This window comes from Hyperolius riggenbachi, chromosome 5 (assembly GCF_040937935.1).
Source record: "Hyperolius riggenbachi isolate aHypRig1 chromosome 5, aHypRig1.pri, whole genome shotgun sequence".
In the NCBI taxonomy this organism is placed as follows: Eukaryota; Metazoa; Chordata; class Amphibia; order Anura; family Hyperoliidae; genus Hyperolius; species Hyperolius riggenbachi.
Window position 1 is genome coordinate 126,377,333 of NC_090650.1, and position 23,144 is coordinate 126,400,476.

Sequence of the window (23,144 nt, forward strand, 5' to 3'; positions counted from 1 at the left end):
ACACATACAAATATAAATAAACACGCCTTCAAGCCTATGAGCATTTCAGTGCATGCTTTTCACGCTCATCTTTGCATAACTGGGGTTATACAGGTGGCAGCCATTAGCAATTCCTCCTTTGCTGGACACCATCTACTCCACCAGTTTGCCGGATTTTTTGCCGGCAATATGAAAGGAAGGGAGGGGTTTCTCCAATAAATGTAAAATATTTTATATTTGTCATCGTGCAGCTGAAAAAGGCTGCTATTTATTATTATAATTTAGAAAATAGATTATATTTCTGAAATCTTGTATTTTTAGTTTGGGTCCACTTTAATTCTATCTTCTTGGATAGACATAAAAGGCGGCTTGATACAAAGGGCCTGTATTTCTCCGATACGCCTGGCCGTAGTGACTGACACCAAAAACACAATTTTTAGGGTTTTGAATATTTGATCCACAGGTTCAAAAGGAAACTAAATAATGGAGTTTAGAACTGAATTCAGATCCCAAGGAGGGACGGAAGTTTTCTTCACCACGGTCTTTCTTTTTTACACCCTTGATTCATCTTTTAAAGGGAAGGTTCAGGGTGGCTGTTAAAAAAATAAAAATGCCCATCCACTTACCTGGGGCTTCCTCCAGCCCGTGGCAGCCAGGACGTGCCCTCGGCGCCGCTCCGCAGGCTCCCGGTCCCCTCCGGTGGCCGACCCGACCTGGCCAGGCCGGCTGCCAGGTCGGGCTCTTCTGCGTTTCAAAATGCGCCTCACGGGGGCGCGCTGACGTCATCGGACGTCCTCCGGGCTGTACTGCGCAGGCGCAGAACTACTGCGCCTGCGCAGTACAGCCCGGAGGACGTCCGATGACGTCAGCGCGCCCCCGTGAGGCACATTTTGAAGCGCAGAAGAGCCCGACCTGGCAGCCGGCCTGGCCAGGTCGGGTCGGCCACCGGAAGCCTGCGGAGCGGCGCCGAGGGCACGTCCTGGCTGCCACGGGCTGGAGGAAGCAGCCACCCTGAACCTTCCCTTTGATCAAAGAATTTGATGTGAAGGGAACATCAAAATAAGCTCCCAAAGCAGCAAGCTGTACTTTGAGATTGTTCAATTTTAAACCCATACCTAGCCCTTTCTGTAGGAAATCTAGGATATTGAGAACATTAATTGAATTCTCCAGAGAGTTTTTGTTAAATTCCCAAAAGACTTTCCAACCTCTGAGATAAATAGAGGAGGTAACAGGTTTCCTGGCATAAAGCATGGTTTTTAATAACATCCTTAGACAAACCTCTGTTTAGAAGTAAGCGCCGCTCAAAAGCCACGCCTTCAGTTTCAGACTGGCCACTGCAGGATGGTACACTTGTCCCTGCTTCAGAAGCGGATCTGAACTTGGTAAGATCATCGGATCTTTTACCAGGCCTTTTTTGGCCAGTGTAGAGCAATTAGGATCAAATTGGCCTGATCTTTTGCAACCTTCCGTTGAACCCTCCCAATCAAGTTGAAGGGGTTGAGGCATATGCTCTCTCCGGTTCCCAGTCCAACAGAAAAGCATCTACACATCCCAGGAGCCTCTGGGGTTGAGGGAACAGAATCTGGAAAGTAGCGTGTTGTCCTATGCAGCAAACAGGTCTATGGATGGAAGACCCCAACCCCAATGCGGCTTAACCAATCTGCTAGAACATTGTCTTTTCCTTTGAGGTGAACGGATTTCAGGGAAGGGACTCTGCTCTCTGCCCAACCAAATATTTGAGGGAAAAGAGAGATAAGGGGAGGACTGAAGGTCCCCCCCCCCCTTGTTTGTTTATGTGAGTAACAGCCGTCTGATTGTCTGACTGGATCATCACATTTTTGTGCAACAACAGGTCTTCCCATTTTTGCAGAGCTTTCCAGATCGCAAGCAATTCCATGTGGTTTGAAGAGAATGTTTCTCCTAGGGGAGACCATCTGTCCTGTATGTAATACGGTTTCAGATGCGCTCCCCAACCCCAGAGGCTTGCGTCTGTTGTAATTACAAGGGGATTTGGATTTGACCAACTTATGCCTCTTTGCAGGTTTGGACGACAAGTCCACCAAATCAGAGTCTCACTGGATCCGACAACCATATCTTTTTGTCTAGATCCTCCTATTTGCCTGACCACTGCCATAGGATCGTCAGTTGAAATATTCTGAACCTTGCTTGAGCCCAAGCAATGGCTGGGATACAAGCTGAACGTTTTCCCAGGAGACTAATAGCCTGTCTTGTTGCGACAGACTGTTTTCAGAAGTACCTGAGTACTTTTGATTAATGGATCGACCTTTTCTGGCAAACAGGAGATCTGCAAGGTTGAATTCAGCGAGATTCCTGGAAAGGTCTTTTCCTGTCCTGGGATTAGATCGGATTTGTATTCAGAATCCATCCCAGATCCTTCAGAACTCCAAGCACAATCTGGATATGCTCCTGGGGCATATCTTGTTTGTGCTGCTACCAGAAGATCGTCTAGGTAGGGAACTAGAATAATCTTCTGCATTCTTATAAAGGCAGCGACCTCTGTCATGATCTCTGTGAAGATCCTGGGAGCGCTTGAAATCCAAAATGGGAGAGCTTTGAACTGGATGTGAATGATCTGAGATTGAATCTTTACGGCAGCTCATAAATACTCCCAGTGCATTGGATGGATGGGGACATGATCGTATGCAGCCATCAAGTCGATGGACGCCATGAAGTAGTTCTTCCCCAGAAGAAGGATTGTGGAATGAATGGACTCCATGCAGAATCTCTTGTACTTCTCAAACTGGTTTAAAGACCGAAGATTTATGATAAGGCGGAAGTCGCCGTTCGGCTTCGGAACCAGAAAGAGTGGAGTAGAATCCTTTCCTTCTCTCTGGTGAAGGAACCTCTTCCAAAACCCCTTCTGGAAAAGAGATCCCACAGCCTTTTCCATTGCTGCCTGCTGGACTGGAGACCGAATAGAGCCTGTTACCCTGAAAGATCTCTGGGGAACTTGCGTAAATTGAATTTTGTAGCCATGTTTGATGGTTCTGCAGATGTATTTGTTTTTGATATCTTCTGCCATGCCGGATATAAAATTTTTAGCCTGCCCCCCACCTGAGCATAGTCATTGTTCTGACTGTGGTCTGGAGGGGTTGTCTAAGGGTTTTGGATTGAAGAGGAAACCTTTTGTTTTTTTTGTTTTCCCATTTTTTGCCAGAATCAGTTATCCGACTCCTCCTAGGGGCCCGAAACCTCTTTTTTGGAAGATTTCTTTCTCTTACCCGCTGGAAAAAAAATTCTTCCTTTCTCCTGCTCTTTCAAGTACAGACTCAAAGCAGAGCCAAACAGCAATTTCCCTTCAAACAGGAGGGCACAAAGTCTTTGTTTTGTGACAGTCTCCCCTCACAATTTTCTAGCCACAGGAATCTCCTGATAGAGTTAATTAACGCTAGACTGCGTGCAGAAATTATCAACGTCGCAACCGACAGAAATATTCTCAGGTTGAGAACCACTCTTCAAAAGTGATTGTAATTCCTGCAACCAAATGTTCAAGCAATGAGCAGTACAGGTCGCTGCTAAATTTGGTGCACGAGGCGGAAACCGCTTCCCATGATTTCTTAAGAAGAGCTTCCATTTTTCTGTCAGATAAATCTCAGAGCACCTGTGTCTTCAAATGGGATGCGTGCATCTTTGGATAATTTTGAAATGGCTAGGTCTAGTATTGGACATTTTGCCCATCTAGACTGTTCCTCTTCATTGAATGGGTAGTGTCTTTTAAACGCTTTGTTAATTACCAGATTTTTATCTGGTTCCTTCCACTCTGTTTCCATCTAGTCACGCATAGTTTAGTGAACCGGAAACACTAACCCTTTAGACACTAAATGTTCCGAATACATCTCATCTTCAACTGTAGAGGGTTTCAGAAAATCAGACTGAATATTAAGAGCGGAACAAATAAATTCCAATAATTCATCTGATTGTTCAGGGAGTAGTTTAAATTTTCCCCTTGAGAAGCACCTGGGTGTCGTCTTCCTGGCCAGAAGACCCCCCAGCTCGCTCCGCTTCCTCCGAAGAGGACCCTAAAACCCTTGGCTGTTGAAATGGCCTAGGTATGTCAGCATCCTCATCTTGCTGACACACCCTAGACTCTAATGGTAAAGCAGTGGAAACATTTGCATTAGGAAATTTTTCAGATAACTGATCCTGAAATTGCATAAGCATACTATTATAAACATGTCTCCCCCTTCATGCTTCACCACAGACAAAATATAAATAAACAAACCGAGAGCCCGATATGGTGTAGTAAGTTTTGAACAAGAGGATTAAATGACAAGTATTATACTTACAAACATGGGTTACCGCACAGGCAACCACTGTATAAACAGGTGGGGAGATTAGATCCTGTCCCCACTCAGGATTAAGATGTCGCTCTCTGTGATAGAAGAAAAGGAGGGTGTCTCACCCTTCCACCAAGGGTGGAAAACTGGATATGCTGATGTACAGAGGCGCCAGTAGTATAAAACACAATAAAAGGTTTAAAATATTCAGGTGGCGGTGGTGGACCAGCCGACCAGCTCTAGGTCCAGATAAGGCTTGGCACCTCTGTGAATAAAGCATTAGATAAGGGTTTTGGATAGGAATCAGCAAGTTTTTTACGACAGATCCCACAGGTCCTGAATTCAGATTTATCCATGTAAGAAGCAGGTCTTGGGTTCTGCAAAAGAACAGAGCCACCATAAGTGAGTTGTCCCAAACTTGCTATCCCCTGCCAGTATCAAAGTGCTTACCTGGCTTGTGCGGCTGGCCCCATGGCCTAAGAGGAGGAAAGCTCTATGGTGACAGAGGGAGCAGCGGATCCTTCCAGCAGCGTCAGTCAGTGACTGCTATAGCTGCTATTTCTCTCAAAAAGTGTCCATTTTCATAGACGCCGCACAGCGCGGCCTCCCACGTGCAGCCTGGACCGCCCCCAGTCGGGGAAAAGGCCAGGATTGAATACTTCCGCCGTATGCCACGTCATGGGACATCAGCCCGCCACGGAATGCATGCGTGCGCAGCAAGAGGCAAAAGAACTTCCGCGTTCACAGAGTGGAGTGGAGTTCCGTGCTTAGGGGAGCGCTGCCCCTGACCGAGAAGGTCGCCTGGGATCTCCTCCTAAGAGGGATGCTATGAGGCGGCCACATCACTCCCCCGGACTCACCCTCTGGCCCCGGCAGCCCAGGAAACTCAGTCTGTCCTTCCCGGGGACAGGAAGAACACTGAAGGTAGGCGGTGGCTATTTAAATTTTGTCTGTTCTTCCTGTCCCAGGGATGGGCGGTCCAGAATCCTGGTGGACCTGTCGTGGAGTTGAAACACCTGATTTGCTGCATGCTTGTTGAGGGTCTATGACTGAAAATATTAAGAGGCAGAGGATCAGCAGGATAACCAGGCAACTGGTATTGCCTATAGAGGAATAAATATGGCAGCCTCCATAGACCTCTCGCTTCAGTTGTCCTTTAAAGAGAGTCTGAAGCGAGAATAAATCTCGCTTCAGACCTCATATATAGCAGGGGCACGTGGGCCCCGGCTAAACCGCCGCTATCCCGCGGCTTAACGGGGGTCGACCCCCAAATCCCCCTCCGTGCGGCGGGGGAGCGCTTCCTGGTTGGGGCAGGGCTAACCGCCGCAGCCCTGCCCCACACGCGTCTGTCAGCGCGTATCTCCGCCTCTCCCCCGCCCCTCTCAGTCTTCCTTCACTGAGAGGGGCGGGGGAGAGGCGGCGATGCGCGTCTGATAGACGCGAATGGAGGCAGGGCTGCAGCCGTTAGCCCTGCCTCCAGGAGCGACCAAGCCTGCGACCAAGTGTCGCAGTGGGGGGTTTGGGGGTGAAGGGACCCCCGTTTAGCGGCGCGTATGCGGCGGTTTAGCAGGGGCACACGTGCCCCTGCTAACTATGAGCTTTGAAGCAAGATTTATTCTCGCTTCAGAGTCTCTTTAAAGTAAAACTGAATGAACATGTGCTATGATGAAATAAATATGGGTACATAAAGTACTGGTCTTAACAGCTTGACTGATGTCCCTTTAAATTATTTTTTCATTGTAAATGTTAACAAAAACAGTTGTTATCTATGCAAAGGAGGTATCTGAGCTCCGCTCTTCTGAAATGTAAACAGAAAAAAAAAAAACACTTATTTGGCTGCGCAAACAATGCTGATGGCAAAAGAGTGCCCTGAAGTTCAAACACAATTTATTTTTATTAGGAGCTGATTAAACAAGGTTTTAAGTCACATTGCCATGGCTGCTGTGTGCAATTCAGTGTCAAAATTTAAAAATAACAGACACAAGGACAATTTTAGTTTTCAAGTTTATTTTCAGTTAAGTTTTGCTTTAAACACCCTTACTTAAATTTCCACGAAAAATGCAAAAAGTACAATGATTTTGTATTCAAGGTACAATAATTTTCATGTTGAGTTCATTGGGTAACACAGTGATACCACTAATTTCTTTACCCTGCATCCAGGAGGTAGGATCCTAAGAAAGGACTACCCTGCAGTAATTTTAAACACCGCCTCAGAAATCATTCTGCATAAAAGAATGGGCTAAAATGTGCAGTCACACATTGTCACTAATATATGTGTTCCGATGTCCAAGCGTATAACTCAACCCTTTCCACTCGGAGTATTTTCCTACAGGCATTCATTTCTACTCGGAGTTTATTTTTTTTTACAGGAATGCACTCATTTTTACTCACTCTCCCATTCTTACATGGAACGTAACACAGTAACATGGTGTATCTTCTTTTAAAGAACACATTATAACGTTTAATTTCATACCTTATTTGGACAGTTTGGTGTCTTCTATTGGCTGGTAGCAGAGAAGTTGGAAAAAATATGGTACATTTTAAAGCAATTTCCTGGATGTAGTCCTGGCCTGCGTGAGCAAGTTTCGCAATAATAGGTGGTTTTTCGCCTGCCACCTGGTGTCTTCCTGTCACTGCACACTGTGCAATCTTTGGTATTTCGATTGGGCATTAGAGCAATATAATGCTGGCTACCATCTAGACGCTCCTCCACGTCCAATTAAGAAGGGCAGCCATATCTCCGCTGAGGCCTCAAAGCTTGTTGTTCACGAACCAACTCAAGAATTAGGTTCTTGCGGTAGCTGATATGATCCTTTGGTTCATGTGGATGCAACTGGTTGAAAATTATGAAGCTATTCACTACTGCCAGCTCCATCAACCAAAAAACTTCAGTGACTTCCTGTTGAAAACTTCAGTGACTTCCTGTTGAAAGAGTAACTACTGGTATAATGATCAAATCTGTCAACCGTTCCCATGTGTTTAGTCTATTCTATGACTGCTGTGGGCTTCTCAACATTCTCAGTCACTCTACCTTTCATTCTTCTCTGCTGTGTCGTAGTATCAGGGTAGAAAGTGCTAAGCATGTGTATAATACGCTTATCCTTCCATGCCAATACCATTTCCTCACTGTCAAGTTTCCAAGCACGAACTTCACAACTCTTCAGTTTCAATTTTTTTATTTCACTTGGTAGACCTTTACGATTGGGCATGACCGTTCCAGTTATGTGAATTTTTTCTTTTAGTAACTCTTGTGCCAATATGTAACTGGTATAAAATCGATCTGTAAATAAATGGTATCCATGTCCAGGAGTGGCTTGTTTCAGATTTGTACAAAGATGAAGGACAATGCGAGCTGAAAATGACAAGTTTGGCCTTGGCAAGCTTTCCGTAGTTGCAGATCCATAATACGGTTCAAACGCAAAGAGGTATCCAGTCTCACAATCAGCCATAGAAAACACTTGTAGCCTCCACTTGCTTGGTTTCTGAGGATTGTACGTCTTGTACTTTGATCTTCCTTTGAAACTAATTGTGCTATCATCAATCACTACATTCCTATGGGGTACAAACAGACTTCTGCATCTTTCTTTCATATGCTCAGTCAAGTTCCTGACCTTCCAACCCCTATTTTTAGGGCCTTCAGGACCACTGATGGGTGCAGAAACATGTAGCATTCAATGGATCTGTCTAAATCACTCACAAGAAAAAATATCTTCAAAAAAGGGGTGTAATTGATCCACCAAGTTGAGAAAAAATCCTGGATAGACCCCTTTCTTGCAGTGCCAACCTAAGAATTACTCTAAAGTATGCCTTTATTTCCTGCATAGTAACATCAGTCCAGCTCCTCCAGATGGATCTGGGTGAAGGAGGTTTATTTTCTAACTTCCTTTTTGCATAATCATTTGTTTCATTAATAATTTCTTGTAATAGGGCCGGTGTAAAAAAAAAAAAACCACTGACAGTTTCTGGAACATTAGCTGCAGGCAGTTGTACCCCTTCATTACACACAGTAAAGGGAAAATTAGGCAGCAAGCAGTCACTGGTAGGAGAGACGTTTGCCCATTTTATGTGATCACCATCACCCTCACCACTTTCAGCAGCTTACCCACCTTCATCAGCCTCATCTATATCAGTGTCATCACTGTAGCAATAATCATCATCATCAGTGACTGTATAATCACTGTCATCACCAGAATCCTGCACATCTGATATGTGCTGCTGTCCTCCATAAGCAGCTGTGCCACCTCAGCCGCTGACATTTTTCTTTTGCCTCCTGCAGAGGATGCCATTGCTCCGCTCTGTAAGGGATCCGCAAGACAGAACCTGCAAGGGATCCGCAAGACAGAACCTGCAAGGGATCCGCAAGACAGAACCTGCAAGGGATCCGCAAGACAGAACCTGCAAGGGATCCGCAAGACAGAACCTGCAAGGGATCCGCAAGACAGAACCTGCAAGGGATCCGCAAGACAGAACCTGCAAGGGATCCGCAAGACAGAACCTGCAAGGGATCCGCAAGACAGAACCTGCAAGGGATCCGCAAGACAGAACCTGCAAGGGATCCGCAAGACAGAACCTGCAAGGGATCCGCAAGACAGAACCTGCAAGGGATCCGCAAGACAGAACCTGCAAGGGATCCGCAAGACAGAACCTGCAAGGGATCCGCAAGACAGAACCTGCAAGGGATCCGCAAGACAGAACCTGCAAGGGATCCGCAAGACAGAACCTGCAAGGGATCCGCAAGACAGAACCTGCAAGGGATCCGCAAGACAGAACCTGCAAGGGATCCGCAAGACAGAACCTGCAAGGGATCCGCAAGACAGAACCTGCAAGGGATCCGCAAGACAGAACCTGCAAGGGATCCGCAAGACAGAACCTGCAAGGGATCCGCAAGACAGAACCTGCAAGGGATCCGCAAGACAGAACCTGCAAGGGATCCGCAAGACAGAACCTGCAAGGGATCCGCAAGACAGAACCTGCAAGGGATCCGCAAGACAGAACCTGCAAGGGATCCGCAAGACAGAACCTGCAAGGGATCCGCAAGACAGAACCTGCAAGGGATCCGCAAGACAGAACCTGCAAGGGATCCGCAAGACAGAACCTGCAAGGGATCCGCAAGACAGAACCTGCAAGGGATCCGCAAGACAGAACCTGCAAGGGATCCGCAAGACAGAACCTGCAAGGGATCCGCAAGACAAAACCTGCAAGGGATCCGCAAGACAGAACCTGCAAGGGATCCGCAAGACAGAACCTGCAAGGGATCCGCAAGACAAAACCTGCAAGGGATCCGCAAGACAGAACCTGCAAGGGATCCGCAAGACAGAACCTGCAAGGGATCCGCAAGACAGAACCTGCAAGGGATCCGCAAGACAGAACCTGCAAGGGATCCGCAAGACAGAACCTGCAAGGGATCCGCAAGACAGAACCTGCAAGGGATCCGCAAGACAGAACCTGCAAGGGATCCGCAAGACAGAACCTGCAAGGGATCCGCAAGACAGAACCTGCAAGGGATCCGCAAGAAAGAACCTGCAAGGGATCCGCAAGAAAGAACCTGCAAGGGATCCGCAAGAAAGAACCTGCAAGGGATCCGCAAGAAAGAACCTGCAAGGGATCCGCAAGAAAGAACCTGCAAGGGATCCGCAAGAAAGAACCTGCAAGGGATCCGCAAGAAAGAACCTGCAAGGGATCCGCAAGAAAGAACCTGCAAGGGATCCGCAAGATAGAACCTGAAAGGGATCCGCAAGAAAGAACCTGCAAGGGATCCGCAAGAAAGAACCTGCAAGGGATCCGCAAGAAAGAACCTGCAAGGGATCCGCAAGAAAGAACCTGCAAGGGATCCGCAAGAAAGAACCTGCAAGGGATCCGCAAGAAAGAACCTGCAAGGGATCTGCAAGAAAGAACCTGCAAGGGATCTGCAAGATAGAACCTGAAAGGGATCTGCAAGAAAGAACCTGCAAGGGATCTGCAAAAAAGAACCTGCAAGGGATCTGCAAAAAAGAACCTGCAAGGGATCTGCAAGGATTGTGCAAGGAAATCTGCCAGGAATCTGCAAAAAGAGACCCTGCAGAGAAGCAGCAACAAAAGCAGAATTGATTCTGCCACTTCTTGCCAGCGCTGATAGCACACTTCCTGTTTGGGCCAGGGGGGTACCACCTGTGTGGGCATGTAGTCTTACATGCCCACTATACAAGGGAAGAGAGATAGAGATGGGGGGGTCAGATGTGCATGCAAACCGCCGCTGAAATTATGTCCCACTCTGCAGGACACACGACAGGAATGGGAAATTTGTGATTTCCTGCTGTGTGGGACATACGAGTGGAAAGGGATAAGGAAAGAGAATGATTGATAAAAAAAAAGTTCCGTTGACGGATCAGGTCTAAATCCATATTCTTTCCTTTGTCCTTAAATTAGATTTTACTTTATAAATTAAGAGTTAACAGCCAAGTAAAATTTAAACCTGCTTTTATATATTGAGGTTTTTAGACTAGCTAGATCTGCTTCCATATTTTTCCATCGTTAGATTGTGCATTGTAATCAAGATTTGAAGTCAGATATCTTGTGGTTACATTGCCTGTGCTTTATTGATCTTATTGGTTAATATATTGTGGTCAACTTTGCTCTGAAGTAGTATAGTCAGCTTACACTGAGAAATACCTTGTGGTTAGAATTATCTTGCGGTTATTGTCCGATTCCTATATTTGATATGCAATTATTCTGACAACTTTATTGTGTATTTAATAAATTTTGAAATAGTTGTCCTGACTTTTCACTCTGCACCAATATATTGAGAAAACTCGCTATAAGAACTTAGAGTTGGGCATATGATATAGTATGTCTCATCCCCTTTCATAGGTCTTAGCTTTTGATTTTAAGACTACTGCTGTTTAAAGGGAAGCAGAGATGAACAATTCACACAAAATAAACATCCGTCAATAGCTTGTAAAGAATAAATGCTCTACCTGATAATTTTGCCACTCTGGTGTGCCTTTTTGTGTGTTTTTTATCCATTATTGCTCCAGGAAAAATCCAATATGGCAGCCGGCTCATATCCCTTCTGCTTCCAGGTTATGAGCTGTTCTGGATGTGCTGTCTCGGCTCTATGAAACTATAGTCAAGCAGGGTTGCTGCTGCAGCCTTTCATCTGTGTGCTTTCAACTTTATTATTCTGGCATGCCGTGTGGCTGCCTGTAGGAAGTGTCTCTCATAGAAATGAAACTGCATACAGTAGATAATGATGACTGGCTGCACAGTGCACACAAATCACACAGCCACACTTGTCTGTTTCAGAGCTTCTTTCTGCAGGAGCAGCCCCCCCCCCAATCAGCTCTGAGTATGCAAAGCAGGAAAGCTGAGCCAGGAGGGTGCAGGTTTAGGCTTGAAAAGACTCCACAGAAGACTGACTCAGCTATAATGATTCCAGGTCAAACCTAGACTGAATACTCAGTCGGGGATTTTTTTATCACAACTGATAAACAGATTAAGCAGGGAAGAATGAAATTAAAACCAGGGTAGGCGTTTACTGTCATGTTCCCACTGATAAATGTAATAAAATACAAGAGGGTGCTTCGTCTCTGGTTCTCTTTATAGGAGCCTTAAATTATTTTATTACTTCCGGTTATAGTTTATATGACCGTATCATAAAACGCCTGATAACCCCCAAAAGCGAGGAGAAAAAGTTGCTTACGGTCCGAATACAGTGCAGGACAAAGCAGAAATTAGGGAGAAGTGCCAGCAGCAGCTCACCATCGCGCTGAAACACTTCTCCCAGGCTTGCTCAGTCTCTCTGCCTCTTGCTCTGCAAGAGTGTCATGCCTCTCTGACCTCACTCTGCAATGTCAGCCATACAGACCTGGAATCCCTATTGAAGATCCCGGCTGTAGAGCCACAAGGGTATCGAGACTCCTCTTCCTCGGCATTGTTTGACCCCAGCATTCTTGCGGCAGAACTGAGTGCGGACAGCAGAGGTGGAACATTACTAGCAGGAGGAGGGATCCTGTGAAAGCAAGCCGCGATTTGCAGACAGCGACCTGCTCGATGGAGGCTCTCTGTACAGCTTAGGGCTCAAGAGGAGGAAGCAGATGTGCTGATAAGCACACTATTAGAGTAATAAGTGAAATCCCAGAGGGGTATACTGCCAGTTTTAGGAGGTCACATGGGGGGCAGAGCAGGGCACAAGGCGGGACAGAGCAGGGCACAAGGCGGGACAGAGCAGGGCACAAGGCGGGACAGAGCAGGGCACAAGGCGGGACAGAGCAGGGCACAAGGCGGGACAGAGCAGGGCACAAGGCGGGACAGAGCAGGGCACGAGGGGGACAGAGCAGGGCACGAGGTACAAGTGACTCACAATGGGGACAGTCACAAGAGGGACATAATCAATGGAGGGAGAAAATCAACCCCCCTACACCATGAACGCACCAGATTTAGTATTTTTTTGTCGTCTAAACATAGGTCTGTCTTATGGTCCGAAAAATAAGGTACTTTCTAAAAATGCTTTAAATTTCCCCTAATAGAGGATAATATAACCGCTGCCCTGTTGTGCACATGGAATAGCTAAGATTAAAAAAAAAGTTGCAAGTCTGGCTGCAAACAGTCCGGTGTAGGTGACAATGATATAGTTACAATAATGTAACACATGACACAATTGAAATGAAAGTCGGTTTCCATCCGCAACATAAACGCCTGATGGCCAAAGTGAACTAAAATCTGAATTGATAAGTAAATAAATGCTGATATTCTTGCAGCTCAGAGCATGATTTGTTCTGGCAAGAACCCAGTGAGCTAAATGATCTCCATATAAAATGTATCCAGCAAACTGACACTGCACAAGTAGATAACATGAGATAATCAGAGTGATTTAACCTAATTTAAAGAGTTTAGTAGTGTCCCCGTCCAAAAGATGGGAATACTGATTGTATGCGTACAATGATCACCGATCCAATGAGGAGAGATTGCCTCCAGTACGAAGTCAGTACTTCGTTAAAGCGGAACTGTAAATCCGCTTAATAAACTTTCACTTACCTGGGGCTTCCCCAAGCCCCCAGCAACCGCCCTGTCCAGCGCCGGTCCTGCACGATCCTCCATTCTCCCGCAGAGGCTAAGTTTCGTTACTGCCGACTTGTAAGTCGATGGCAACTGCGCCTGTGCCCCGGGCTACGCGAATAGCAATAGCGTCCTGCGCTAATTACTCTATGCTGGTACTCTACAATCATCCAGTCCCCCGTTGTGGCTCAGTTTCAGTGACTGAGCCCGTCACCGGCCACTGCGCCTGCGCAGCCTTGGCCATGCGTCCTGGTTCGTGCTCCTGGCACGTCCTGTTCAGGCGTCGTAGAGATTTTCTTGTACTGCACCTGCATAGGATGCTCCCGGCACAGGTCAACTGCAAGGGGCCGGTAGAAGCCCCAGGTAATTAAAACTTTTTTTTTAAGGACACTTAAGTATCCCTTTAAAACTACATATATCATATGTTCATAAGTAAATCAAGCTAATGGCTATTGTAGTTTCAATATACAGTATAAACAACCCAGTCATAACACTGAGAAAAACAGAGCTTTAAAACTACGCCATCTTGTGGATGTTATGGAAAATGCAGGCTGCAGTGCAACTAATGGAAACATATTTAATAATTATACTTATAAAAGGATAAAAATCCACAAAATAATTCAGAAAACAATCTATCGTTCAACTGCAGGGGGCATACTCTATGTATGAATATTATAAGCATCACAGAGGTGCAGTATAGTTATTAGGGCATATTAGGGTACCGTGAGCAGCACGGCTGCGTAGTGATTAGTACTGCATCCCTGGTTCAAACCACAGCAAGAGCACTATCTGCATGGAATTTGTATGTTATCCATGTGTCTGTGTGAGTTTTCTCTGGGCACTCTGGTTTCCTACCACATCACAAAAACATACAGATAAGGTAATTGGCTTACTCCTTAAATTGGCCCTAATACATACACTACACGATATAGACATAGGACTATGGTAGGGATTAGATTGTGAGCCCCTCTGAGGGACAGTTAAGTGACAAGACAATATACTCTTTACTGTAGAAGATGTCTGCCCTATATTAATATTAAATAATGATAAAATAATTATACGGAATACTCCACAATTCCTCAGCGCTCCTTACTGCAGCGATCTGCAGATTGTTTAACAAGGTGTCAAACAAGGCCTGCAGGCCGAATGCAGCCCTCCATGCCCTTCTAAATGGCCCTCAAGTTTTAAATGTGCATCATTTTAAGCAGTAAAAGAATTACAGCACACTGCCTTCCCATCCAGCGAAACAAAGAAGACAGTGCTTCTGAATTAAACATTGTCAGTTTGTGCTGGGGCGCAAAAAAAACAGGCATGTCACATGACACTATCATTGCCATGGCAATCGCCACTGGAACGAGTGATTGGGCAAGTTACTTTGTGTATGTGCGCTTTTTAGAAGAACGGCAGGAGGGAGAAGGAGAAAGAAGGGGAATGTAGCCCTCTGTCGGCAGGTCTCCTTCGGTGCCCGCCGGCCGTATCCGGCCTGCAGGTTATAGTTTGCCCCCCCCTGACCTAACCTGTACCTGGTACATTCCTGTCCTTACCTGAAAAACTGGTCTCTGTTTCAGTGCAACTCGCAGGTGGACAAACATCCAATTGTGGATTACTTTTTCTGTAAAATTAGAAAATTCAAACAAATCAGATTTATGCATAAATCAAACTCTTGACCACATTCAGGAAAAAAAAGCACAGCTAAAGGAAAAACTCCTCTGAAACTTCATAAATAAGAGAATAAAACACCAAGTCATAAATTAGTGAATAATTAAAGTTTAATAGCTGTGCAACAAGGTGTCTGTAAACACTTAAGTATAGATGAAAGTTTCTTCTGTAGGTTGTCAAATCTTTACCACTGTCCACAGACTGGGCAATGCACACTCCTTTCTATTGGCTAGTAAGGTGTATACATTATACTGTGGGATAGCAAAAGTTCAGCTAAAGCTCTGAACTGGAAATATAAATTCTTATCCTGATTTCTGTTGAGGCGATCCAGAGCCGAAGCTCGGGGATCAAAATCAGATTAACTTAAAGGGGTTCTTCCGCGAATGAGGAAAAAAAATCAAAATGGTTTATGCATAATCTATTAAAAATCCTTCTAAAATAGTGTGAAAAGTTTTTTTAAAAAATGAATGGTTTCACCAATACAACATGTAATGTATACAGTGACGGCTGAGGTGACTGTGAGGCTAATCCATTTGTTAGGGGTGGTTTTTTTGTTACTGTCATTTCACAAGCTGCTCCCTACCTAGTTTTCATTGCTGTAATGCAGGGCTATGATGAAGTGCTGTGCAATGGCAGTTACAGCTGAATAACGGCTGTGCTGCTCTGTAGTTTCTGCTTGTACTTCCTTACCGAGCTGACCCCCCTCCCCCCCCCCCTCTCTGTACTGTACTGTACTGAACTGTAGCTCAGGCAGCTAACTTGCCGTGCAATGGATAGGAAGTCCTCTGCACAGACGCTGAAGTCTGGTTGCCCGGCAACGAGGTAAACACGTGATTTGCTCCGAAGAGCTGCCCGACCTCTGCCTACAGGGAGAGGCGGGGGGAGGGGGGTCAGCTCTGTCAGGAAGTACAAGCAGAAACTACAGAGCAGCACAGCCGTTATTTTAATAGCTGTAACTGCCATTGCACAGCACTTCATCATAGCCCTGCATTACAGCAATGAAAACTAGGTAGGGAGCAGCTTATGAAGTGAAAGTAACAAAAAAAACACCCCTAACAAATGGATTAGCCTCACAGTCCCGTCAGCCGTCACTGTATACATTACATGTTGTATTGGTGAAACCATTCATTTTTTTGAAACATTTTTTACACTATTTTAGAAGGATTTTTAATAGAACATGCATAAACCATTTTGATTTTTTTTCCTCATTCGCGGAAGAACCCCTTTAAGAGAGGGAAGCCTCAGGATCCTATTGAGGCTTTCCTCTCTACTTAGATGTCCCCCATTGCTGAGCACGGCTCCCCGCCAGATCGGGCCGCTCTCCTTCTCAGCGTGGCCACACAGTAGACACGTGAGCATGGGTGCGCATGCGCAGTAGCATGGCTTAATGCGCATGCGGGCTCGCCCGGCCACATAATATAGAAGAGAGCTGCGCAGCACCCTTCGTGAGTATCAACAATGTTTTGTCGCTAATCTTTGGGGGGGGGGGTAGCGCTCAGTGACGGTTCTGAATGATAGGGATATAGATAATTTCAAGACAATAGTGAAGACTAAACGTGCCCACTGATGATACAATCTTGCCACTTTTGTGTAATATGAGGGCCTATGGAAAATATCCAAAGTATATTCAGTCAGTTGGTATGATTGTACAGTAAAGATTGTACTATTTTAATTGTAATTGAAAGCCCACTGCGCTCTTAGACTATTTCAGTTGACCTACAGAAAATAAAACTGTACATCGTGTAATATTGCTTCAATAGAGTTAGCACATAAAAAAATCCCAGTGCAGTGTGATCCAGGCGCTCTCACTGATGATACCATCACCCCACAACCAGGGAGGATCACCCGATGGATGTCGCCTCGTTTTTCCGGTGGGTCTCGTGCTTAAACATATACTTCACCAGCGGACATCAGTGAACCATACCACAATCTTTCTGAAACCTCTTTAACCTACCTGGTGGTACAATAAATCCGCCAGGGGGCAGCGCAGCATTTTTTTTTCAATTTTTTTTTAAAGCATGTAGCTAACCTAGCGCTAGCTACATGCTTCCCCCCTCCCTTCGCTATCCCTCCCACCCCTCCGTTCGCCGCCGGCGCTTTTACCCTGCAAGGAATCCCGTTCTGAACGGGATTCCCTGTATGGGCTTCCCCGTCGCCATGGCGACGATCGCGGCGGATCGGCGGCGATCGTTATGCACACGCAGCTAGCAAAGTGCTAGCTGCGTGTGCACTTTGTAAATCGGCCCAGCAGGGCCTGAGCGGCACCCTCCAGCGGCTTAGCCCGTGTCACACACGGGGTTACCGCCAAGGAGGTTAAAGAGAATCTGTACTCTAAAATTCTTACAATAAAAGCATACCATTCTATTCATGATGTTCTCCTGGGCCCCTTGTGCTGTTTCTGCCACTCCCTGCTGCAATCCTGGCTTGTAATTGCCATTTTTATGCAGTGTTTACAAACAAAAGACATAGCAAGTGATAGGCTGAGAAGAGCTCAGTGTGCGAGTCATACACAGTGTGCAGGGGGCCTGGAGAGAGAAGGTATAGCTTCTATCCAATCACAAGCAGCACAGCACATTCCAGCTTGACTGCCTCAGCCTGACAGACCCGACAGACGAGAGAAGATTAGATCATATAACCGAGATAATACAGCCACTGTGCAACTAGAAAAGGCTGCAGTTAGACAGGGCACATTAGAACAGGTATAGGAACTTATAGAAGAAATGAGGATGAACATTTTGTTAGATTCTCTTTAAAGAAAACCTGTAACTACAAAAAGTTCCCCTGGGGGGTACTCACCTCGGTAGGGGGAAGCCTCCGGATCAGATTGAGGCTTCCCCCGTCCTCCTGTGTCAAACGCCGGCTTTGCTGTGCCCCTCCGAACAGCGGGCATGTAAATATTTACCTCCCCGGCTCCAGCACAGGCGCAGTATCCACTCAGAGATAGGCGGAAATACCCGATCTCTGTCGGCCCGCTCTACTGGGCAGGCGCAAGTCTCCTGCGCGTAGTAGAGCGGACCCGACAGAGAACGGGTATTTGCGCCCATCTCCGTATGGTTTGCCGCAACAACGCCCCCGCTGGAGCCAGGAAAGGTAAATAAATCAGTGCTTACCAGCACTTGTCAGGCTTGTTGAGGGAGGATTGCCGGACACTTTGTGGGAGCCAGCGCTGGACTGCCTGTAGCTACAGCAGAGGGGGAAGCCTCATTGGGACCCTGAGGCTTCCCCCTACCGTGGTGAGTACCCCCCAGGGGAAATTTGTTTGGTTACAGAGTCTCTTTAAAGGGAACCTAAACTGAGAAGGATATGGATTTTTCCTTTTAAAATAAAACCAGTTGCCCGACTCTCCTGCTGATCCTGTGCCTCTAATACTTTCAGCCACAGCCCCTAAACAAGCATGCAGATCAGGTGCTCTGACTGAAGTCAGACTGGATAAGATGAATGCTTGTTTCAGGTGTGTGATTCAGCCACTACTGCAGCCAAAGAGATCAGCAGGACTGTCAGGCAACTGGTATTGTTTAAAAGTAAACGTCCATATCCTTCTCAGTTTAGGTTCCCTTTAATCTGCAGTAAAACTTCAATAAAACATTAAAAACTTCATTGCGCAACATAAGTAAAAATTGGAAGCCAACAATCATTCTTCTCGCGCCAATTAATAACTTTATTGCGTCGGCGTACTGGCTCTGCCCATAGGGATTTTTTAATGTGCTGACTCTATTGAAGCAGTGTTACGCGATGTACAGTTTTGTTCTTTTCTGTAGGTGAACTGAACCAGAGTGGACTTACAATTAAAATAATTTGTACTGGATACACCACAGCAAACTCACAGGACATTTTAGCACAAGGACTTTTAGTGGATTTGGTAATTAGTACCAGGCTCTGTATTAGAGGTGGCGCAGCAAATTCTACTGTAAATATTGTATCTTTAGTGGGCACCTTAACTGAGGAATTTTCAATCCCAAGAAAGCAGAGCTCTCTTACAACCAAAGGTCATTACTTTCTATTGTCCCCTTGTGCACAACATGAAAATCATGTAAGCAGACAAAAATTGATCTGCCACATGTTCCTTCAGTGAAATATGCTGAGAAGAGTAAATTGATTCAGAACAAGAGCTGGGAAAGATCCCTCAACCAGCTCCTGTTACAGGAAATGGACCAGCAATCAGATAAAATAGAAGTTACATCATTAAGATCACTCTTCCCTCAATAAGGTCTGTCAATGAACATCTGCGGTGGCAATACCAATGTACAATTCCTCATCAGATCATGAAACCGGCAATTCTCACACTTGGTAATCATCTAATGCAGGGGTGGGAAATGTTTTGACTCACGGGCCACAAGGGGTTTTAAATTTGAATAGGGACCAGAGCATATGGGTGGAGTGTTCCCAGTATTAGGTAGCCCCCCCTCCCCAGTATAGATAAGATGTGACCAGTTTTAGGTAGCGCAACCTTCCACCCAAGCAACCCAGCATAAACAGCCAGTATTGGATAGCCCCCCCCCCCCAACCCATCATAGATAGCCAGATTTAGAGTAAACAATTATTGCTATAGATTAACCACTTAACGACCAGCCAACGCCGATAGGCGGCGGCTGGTCGCAGTAGTATTTCCATGGAAACCGTTCCATGTCAGTTCACGGAGGGAGTCTTTGAACAGCCTGCTAGCCTCTGATCACGGCTCACAGGCGAAATGTAAAAACCCGGGGAAAAAATCCCAGGTGTTTACGTCGCACGGCGCTGCTGTCACAGCAGCGCCGTAAAGGAGATCGGCGATCCCTGGCCTCTGATTGGCCGGGGATCGCTGGCATCTGATAGGCTGAAGCCTATTAGAGGCGGTACAGGACGGATCGCAGTCCTGTGCCGCCCACAGTGAGGTGGAGAGGGAGGGAAGGTGAGGAGGGGGGCTTTGAGGAGCCCCCCCCCCCGCTACACACAGCAAGCCGGCGGTGATCAGACCCCCCCCAGTAGGACATCCCTCTAGTGGGGAAAAAAGGGGGGGGGGGTCTGATCGCCCTGCCTATTACCCGAGCTGTGCTGTGGGCTGAAGAAGTCCTTATGTGGTTAACACGGACAGATAATGTGAACAACATTACCATTAAAATTGTACCAGTCAAGGGGTGGGATATATTACGTAGCAAGAGAACAATTCAAATATACAAACTGCGCCTAGCCCATCTATTACCACAATTACAATAAGCCTCAGAGTGTTCGCTATCAGTTTGACCAGAGTTGCTTGTATAGGAAAACTGGAAGACAGCGCTCCTCTTCCTCTAATAATCCAACTTTCACCCTATAAAAATCAGATTAACTCAACATAGTACATTACTGTTATAAGAAACTGCCATGCATGCACCTAAAAGTGTCCACTGATAAATCGTGCTCCACACGTAGTGTATATCCACACACTCCCCTGTACAATAGCAGCTCACCAGGGAAAGACCACCTCACATCCAGGTGGGTCTAGCGCTCAATAACAATTCCCCGACCAATTCTTCATGTCCCAAAAGAGTCACTGAAAATTTATTCCGATGCACATGTGTAAAAATCAATAATAAAATACATAGCGTAAAACCATTTAAAATCAGCTAATATAGCCCCGTGCCACTTCAGCACACTCTCGTATCTATGAAGTTTTCAGGCCTATTGGGCTCACAAACCCAGCTGGTAATCGCTGCGGTGGTTGGGTCAGGTTCCGGCGTCCCATTATCTCCTACCAACGCTTCCTTCTAAATTCGTCGATCGGCGTTAAGCTCCGCCTCCCGTGATCCGTCAGACGCATCTGGCTTCGCCCTACGCGTTTTGTCCCGCGGACTCAAATTAATTATATAAAAAAATAACACACCAAATTAGTGTGATAAGATTTTTATATAATTAATTTATCTTTTCACTTGTTTTATTGATTAATCTATATATGCATGGCAGTGTCTTATAACAGTAATGCACTATGTTGAGTTCATCTGATTTTTATAGGTGAAAGTTGGATTATTAGCGCAAGAGGAGCGCTGTCTTCAAAGTTTTCCTGTAGCAAGAGAACAGTCCATTTTTTGAAAGTGATGTGCTAGAAAAGCCTGAGCAAGCATAACAATTTGAGGGCATTGGACACAGACCAAATTGTGTTGGCTAAATGTTTGGGTCAAAAATATCTCCAAAATGGCTGGTTTTTGTGAGATGTACAGTATAAAGTGGCTCTTGCCTACCAAAAATGGTCCCATGAAGGAAAACCAGTAACAGTCTCACTGCTGCACAAGGCTCATCGATTTGTACAGGGTATGAATGTTAGCTTGGCTGATTACATACTGCAGAAGAACTACTGAAACAACAATTTCTGAAAAGGTTATTGGTGGCCATGAGCGAAAGGTGTTAGAACACGCAGTGGTTTGTGTACCTGCAGACCAGCCCATGCTGTCCCCTGTGCCCCATTAAAATGGCACAGGTATCAGAAATGGACAATGAAAGGAAAGAAAAAGGTAGGCAGATCTAATGAATTTTTGGGGGGCTACCAAATTCCCTAAAATCTCAATCTAAATCGATCAAAACCCGATTCATGGAAGCCACACTTCGCAAATTACAAGACTTGGTGCCAGCTATAGTAAGAAACCATCAGAAGTCTTGTGTGGTTTCATAGCAGAATTTAATCAAACCTTCAGTAAGGAATTGGTGACACCATTCTGTGCTCTGGTAAACGGGGCTGACTCGCCAACCACATTCTCCGACCTATCAAATAAAGCAGTACTGACTGTGATCCCTAAAGGAAAAGAGAGCCTGGATTGTAGCAAATTTAGACCCATTTCTATAATAAATGTAGACGTCAAAATATACTCAAAAATTCTGGCAAATAGACTCCTTAAAGTGTATAATAATGTATTAGGGGGAACAACAGTGTGGGTTTCATACTGAAAAAAAATTGTATGAAAAAGTGTACACCGCTGTCAATTTCTGCAATAATATACGTGGGCGCAAAGACAAGACAGTAATGGTTGCGCTAGACGCTGAAAAGGCATTTGATAGGCTTAACAGGCATTATCTATACAAACTCCTAGATACAGTTAAAGTAGGCAACTCTTTTTGCAATAGAATTAAACAAAACCTCTATGCAAACCAAAGTTCATCAATTAAGGTTAATGGGAATGTCTTTCCAGACTTTCCAGTCTCCAATGGAGTCAGACAGGGCTGTCCTCTTTCACCCTACCTCTTTAAGTTAGCATTAGAACCCCTTATTCAGGCTGTTCAGAGAAACCCATTGATAAAAGGTTTAAAGACCTGCCAGAATCAAATAAAAATACTTCCTTACGCGGATGATTTACTGTCTTAGATCCGGCCACATCAATACCAAGGGCGTATAAATTAGTAGAATGCTTCAGTCACTGTTCTAATTTTAAAGTTCATACAAAGAAAACCACTATTCTGGACCTGGGCCCATACACATCATTCAATCTATAGATTAGTTGTATTGATTCATTGGAGATAAAAATACAGTATGCTCAAATGAGAGTGACTTATTTGGGGCCAACTACGACAGGCTTCTACCAGATTGTAAAAAGTTACTGGACGGGTGGGACAGACCCTGCTTTAACTCCCTGGGCAGGACATCTATATTAAAAATGCTGATCCTCCCTAGATTACGCTTTGTATTTCAGTCCCTTCCTATGCTTATTCCAGGATCTTGGTTTCGTGAGTGCCAGGCTGTGCTACGGAAATTTATATGGAGTGGAAAAGTAGAATCTCACAGACACATTATACAAAAGAAGGAATAAGGAGGGCTGGATATACCGGATATTCTACAAACAAACCAAATTGGCAGTACAGGTAATAATATTCATAAGATTTTGACCTAGTGTACTGAAAATGAAGCAATGTATTGCTCCGTGGGTTGCCCAAGTCAGCAGTGTTTAATGACTTATGGGATAGCTCATGGCAAAAAAGCCTCAGTGCAAGTGGGATGTCCTTGCTTATCCCCCCCACACACAGCAGGAAAACATTTATTAAAGATAAAGAATGTGTGGGGTGTAGCTATTCAGTAGCATTGGGAATAGCTACACCCCACACAGTTTTTAGCTTTAATAAATGTGTTCCTGCTGTGTGTGTGTGTGTGGGGGGGGGGAATAAGCAAGGACCTCCCACTTGCACTGAGGCTTTTTTTTGCCATGGAGGTAGCCCATGAAGTTGCTTCATTTTCAG

The 23,144-nt window shown here is 45.4% G+C and overlaps 1 protein-coding gene across 1 annotated transcript in view; it reads right to left on the minus strand.

Annotated features, from left to right (window-relative positions):
- The window catches only part of TOPAZ1 (testis and ovary specific TOPAZ 1), a 239,064-nt gene that overhangs the window by 196,362 nt on the left and 19,558 nt on the right, over positions 1–23,144 (minus strand). Inside the window, 1 exon segment of the mRNA XM_068236234.1 lies at positions 14,855–14,922. Coding sequence (XP_068092335.1) covers positions 14,855–14,922 — 68 coding nt within the window.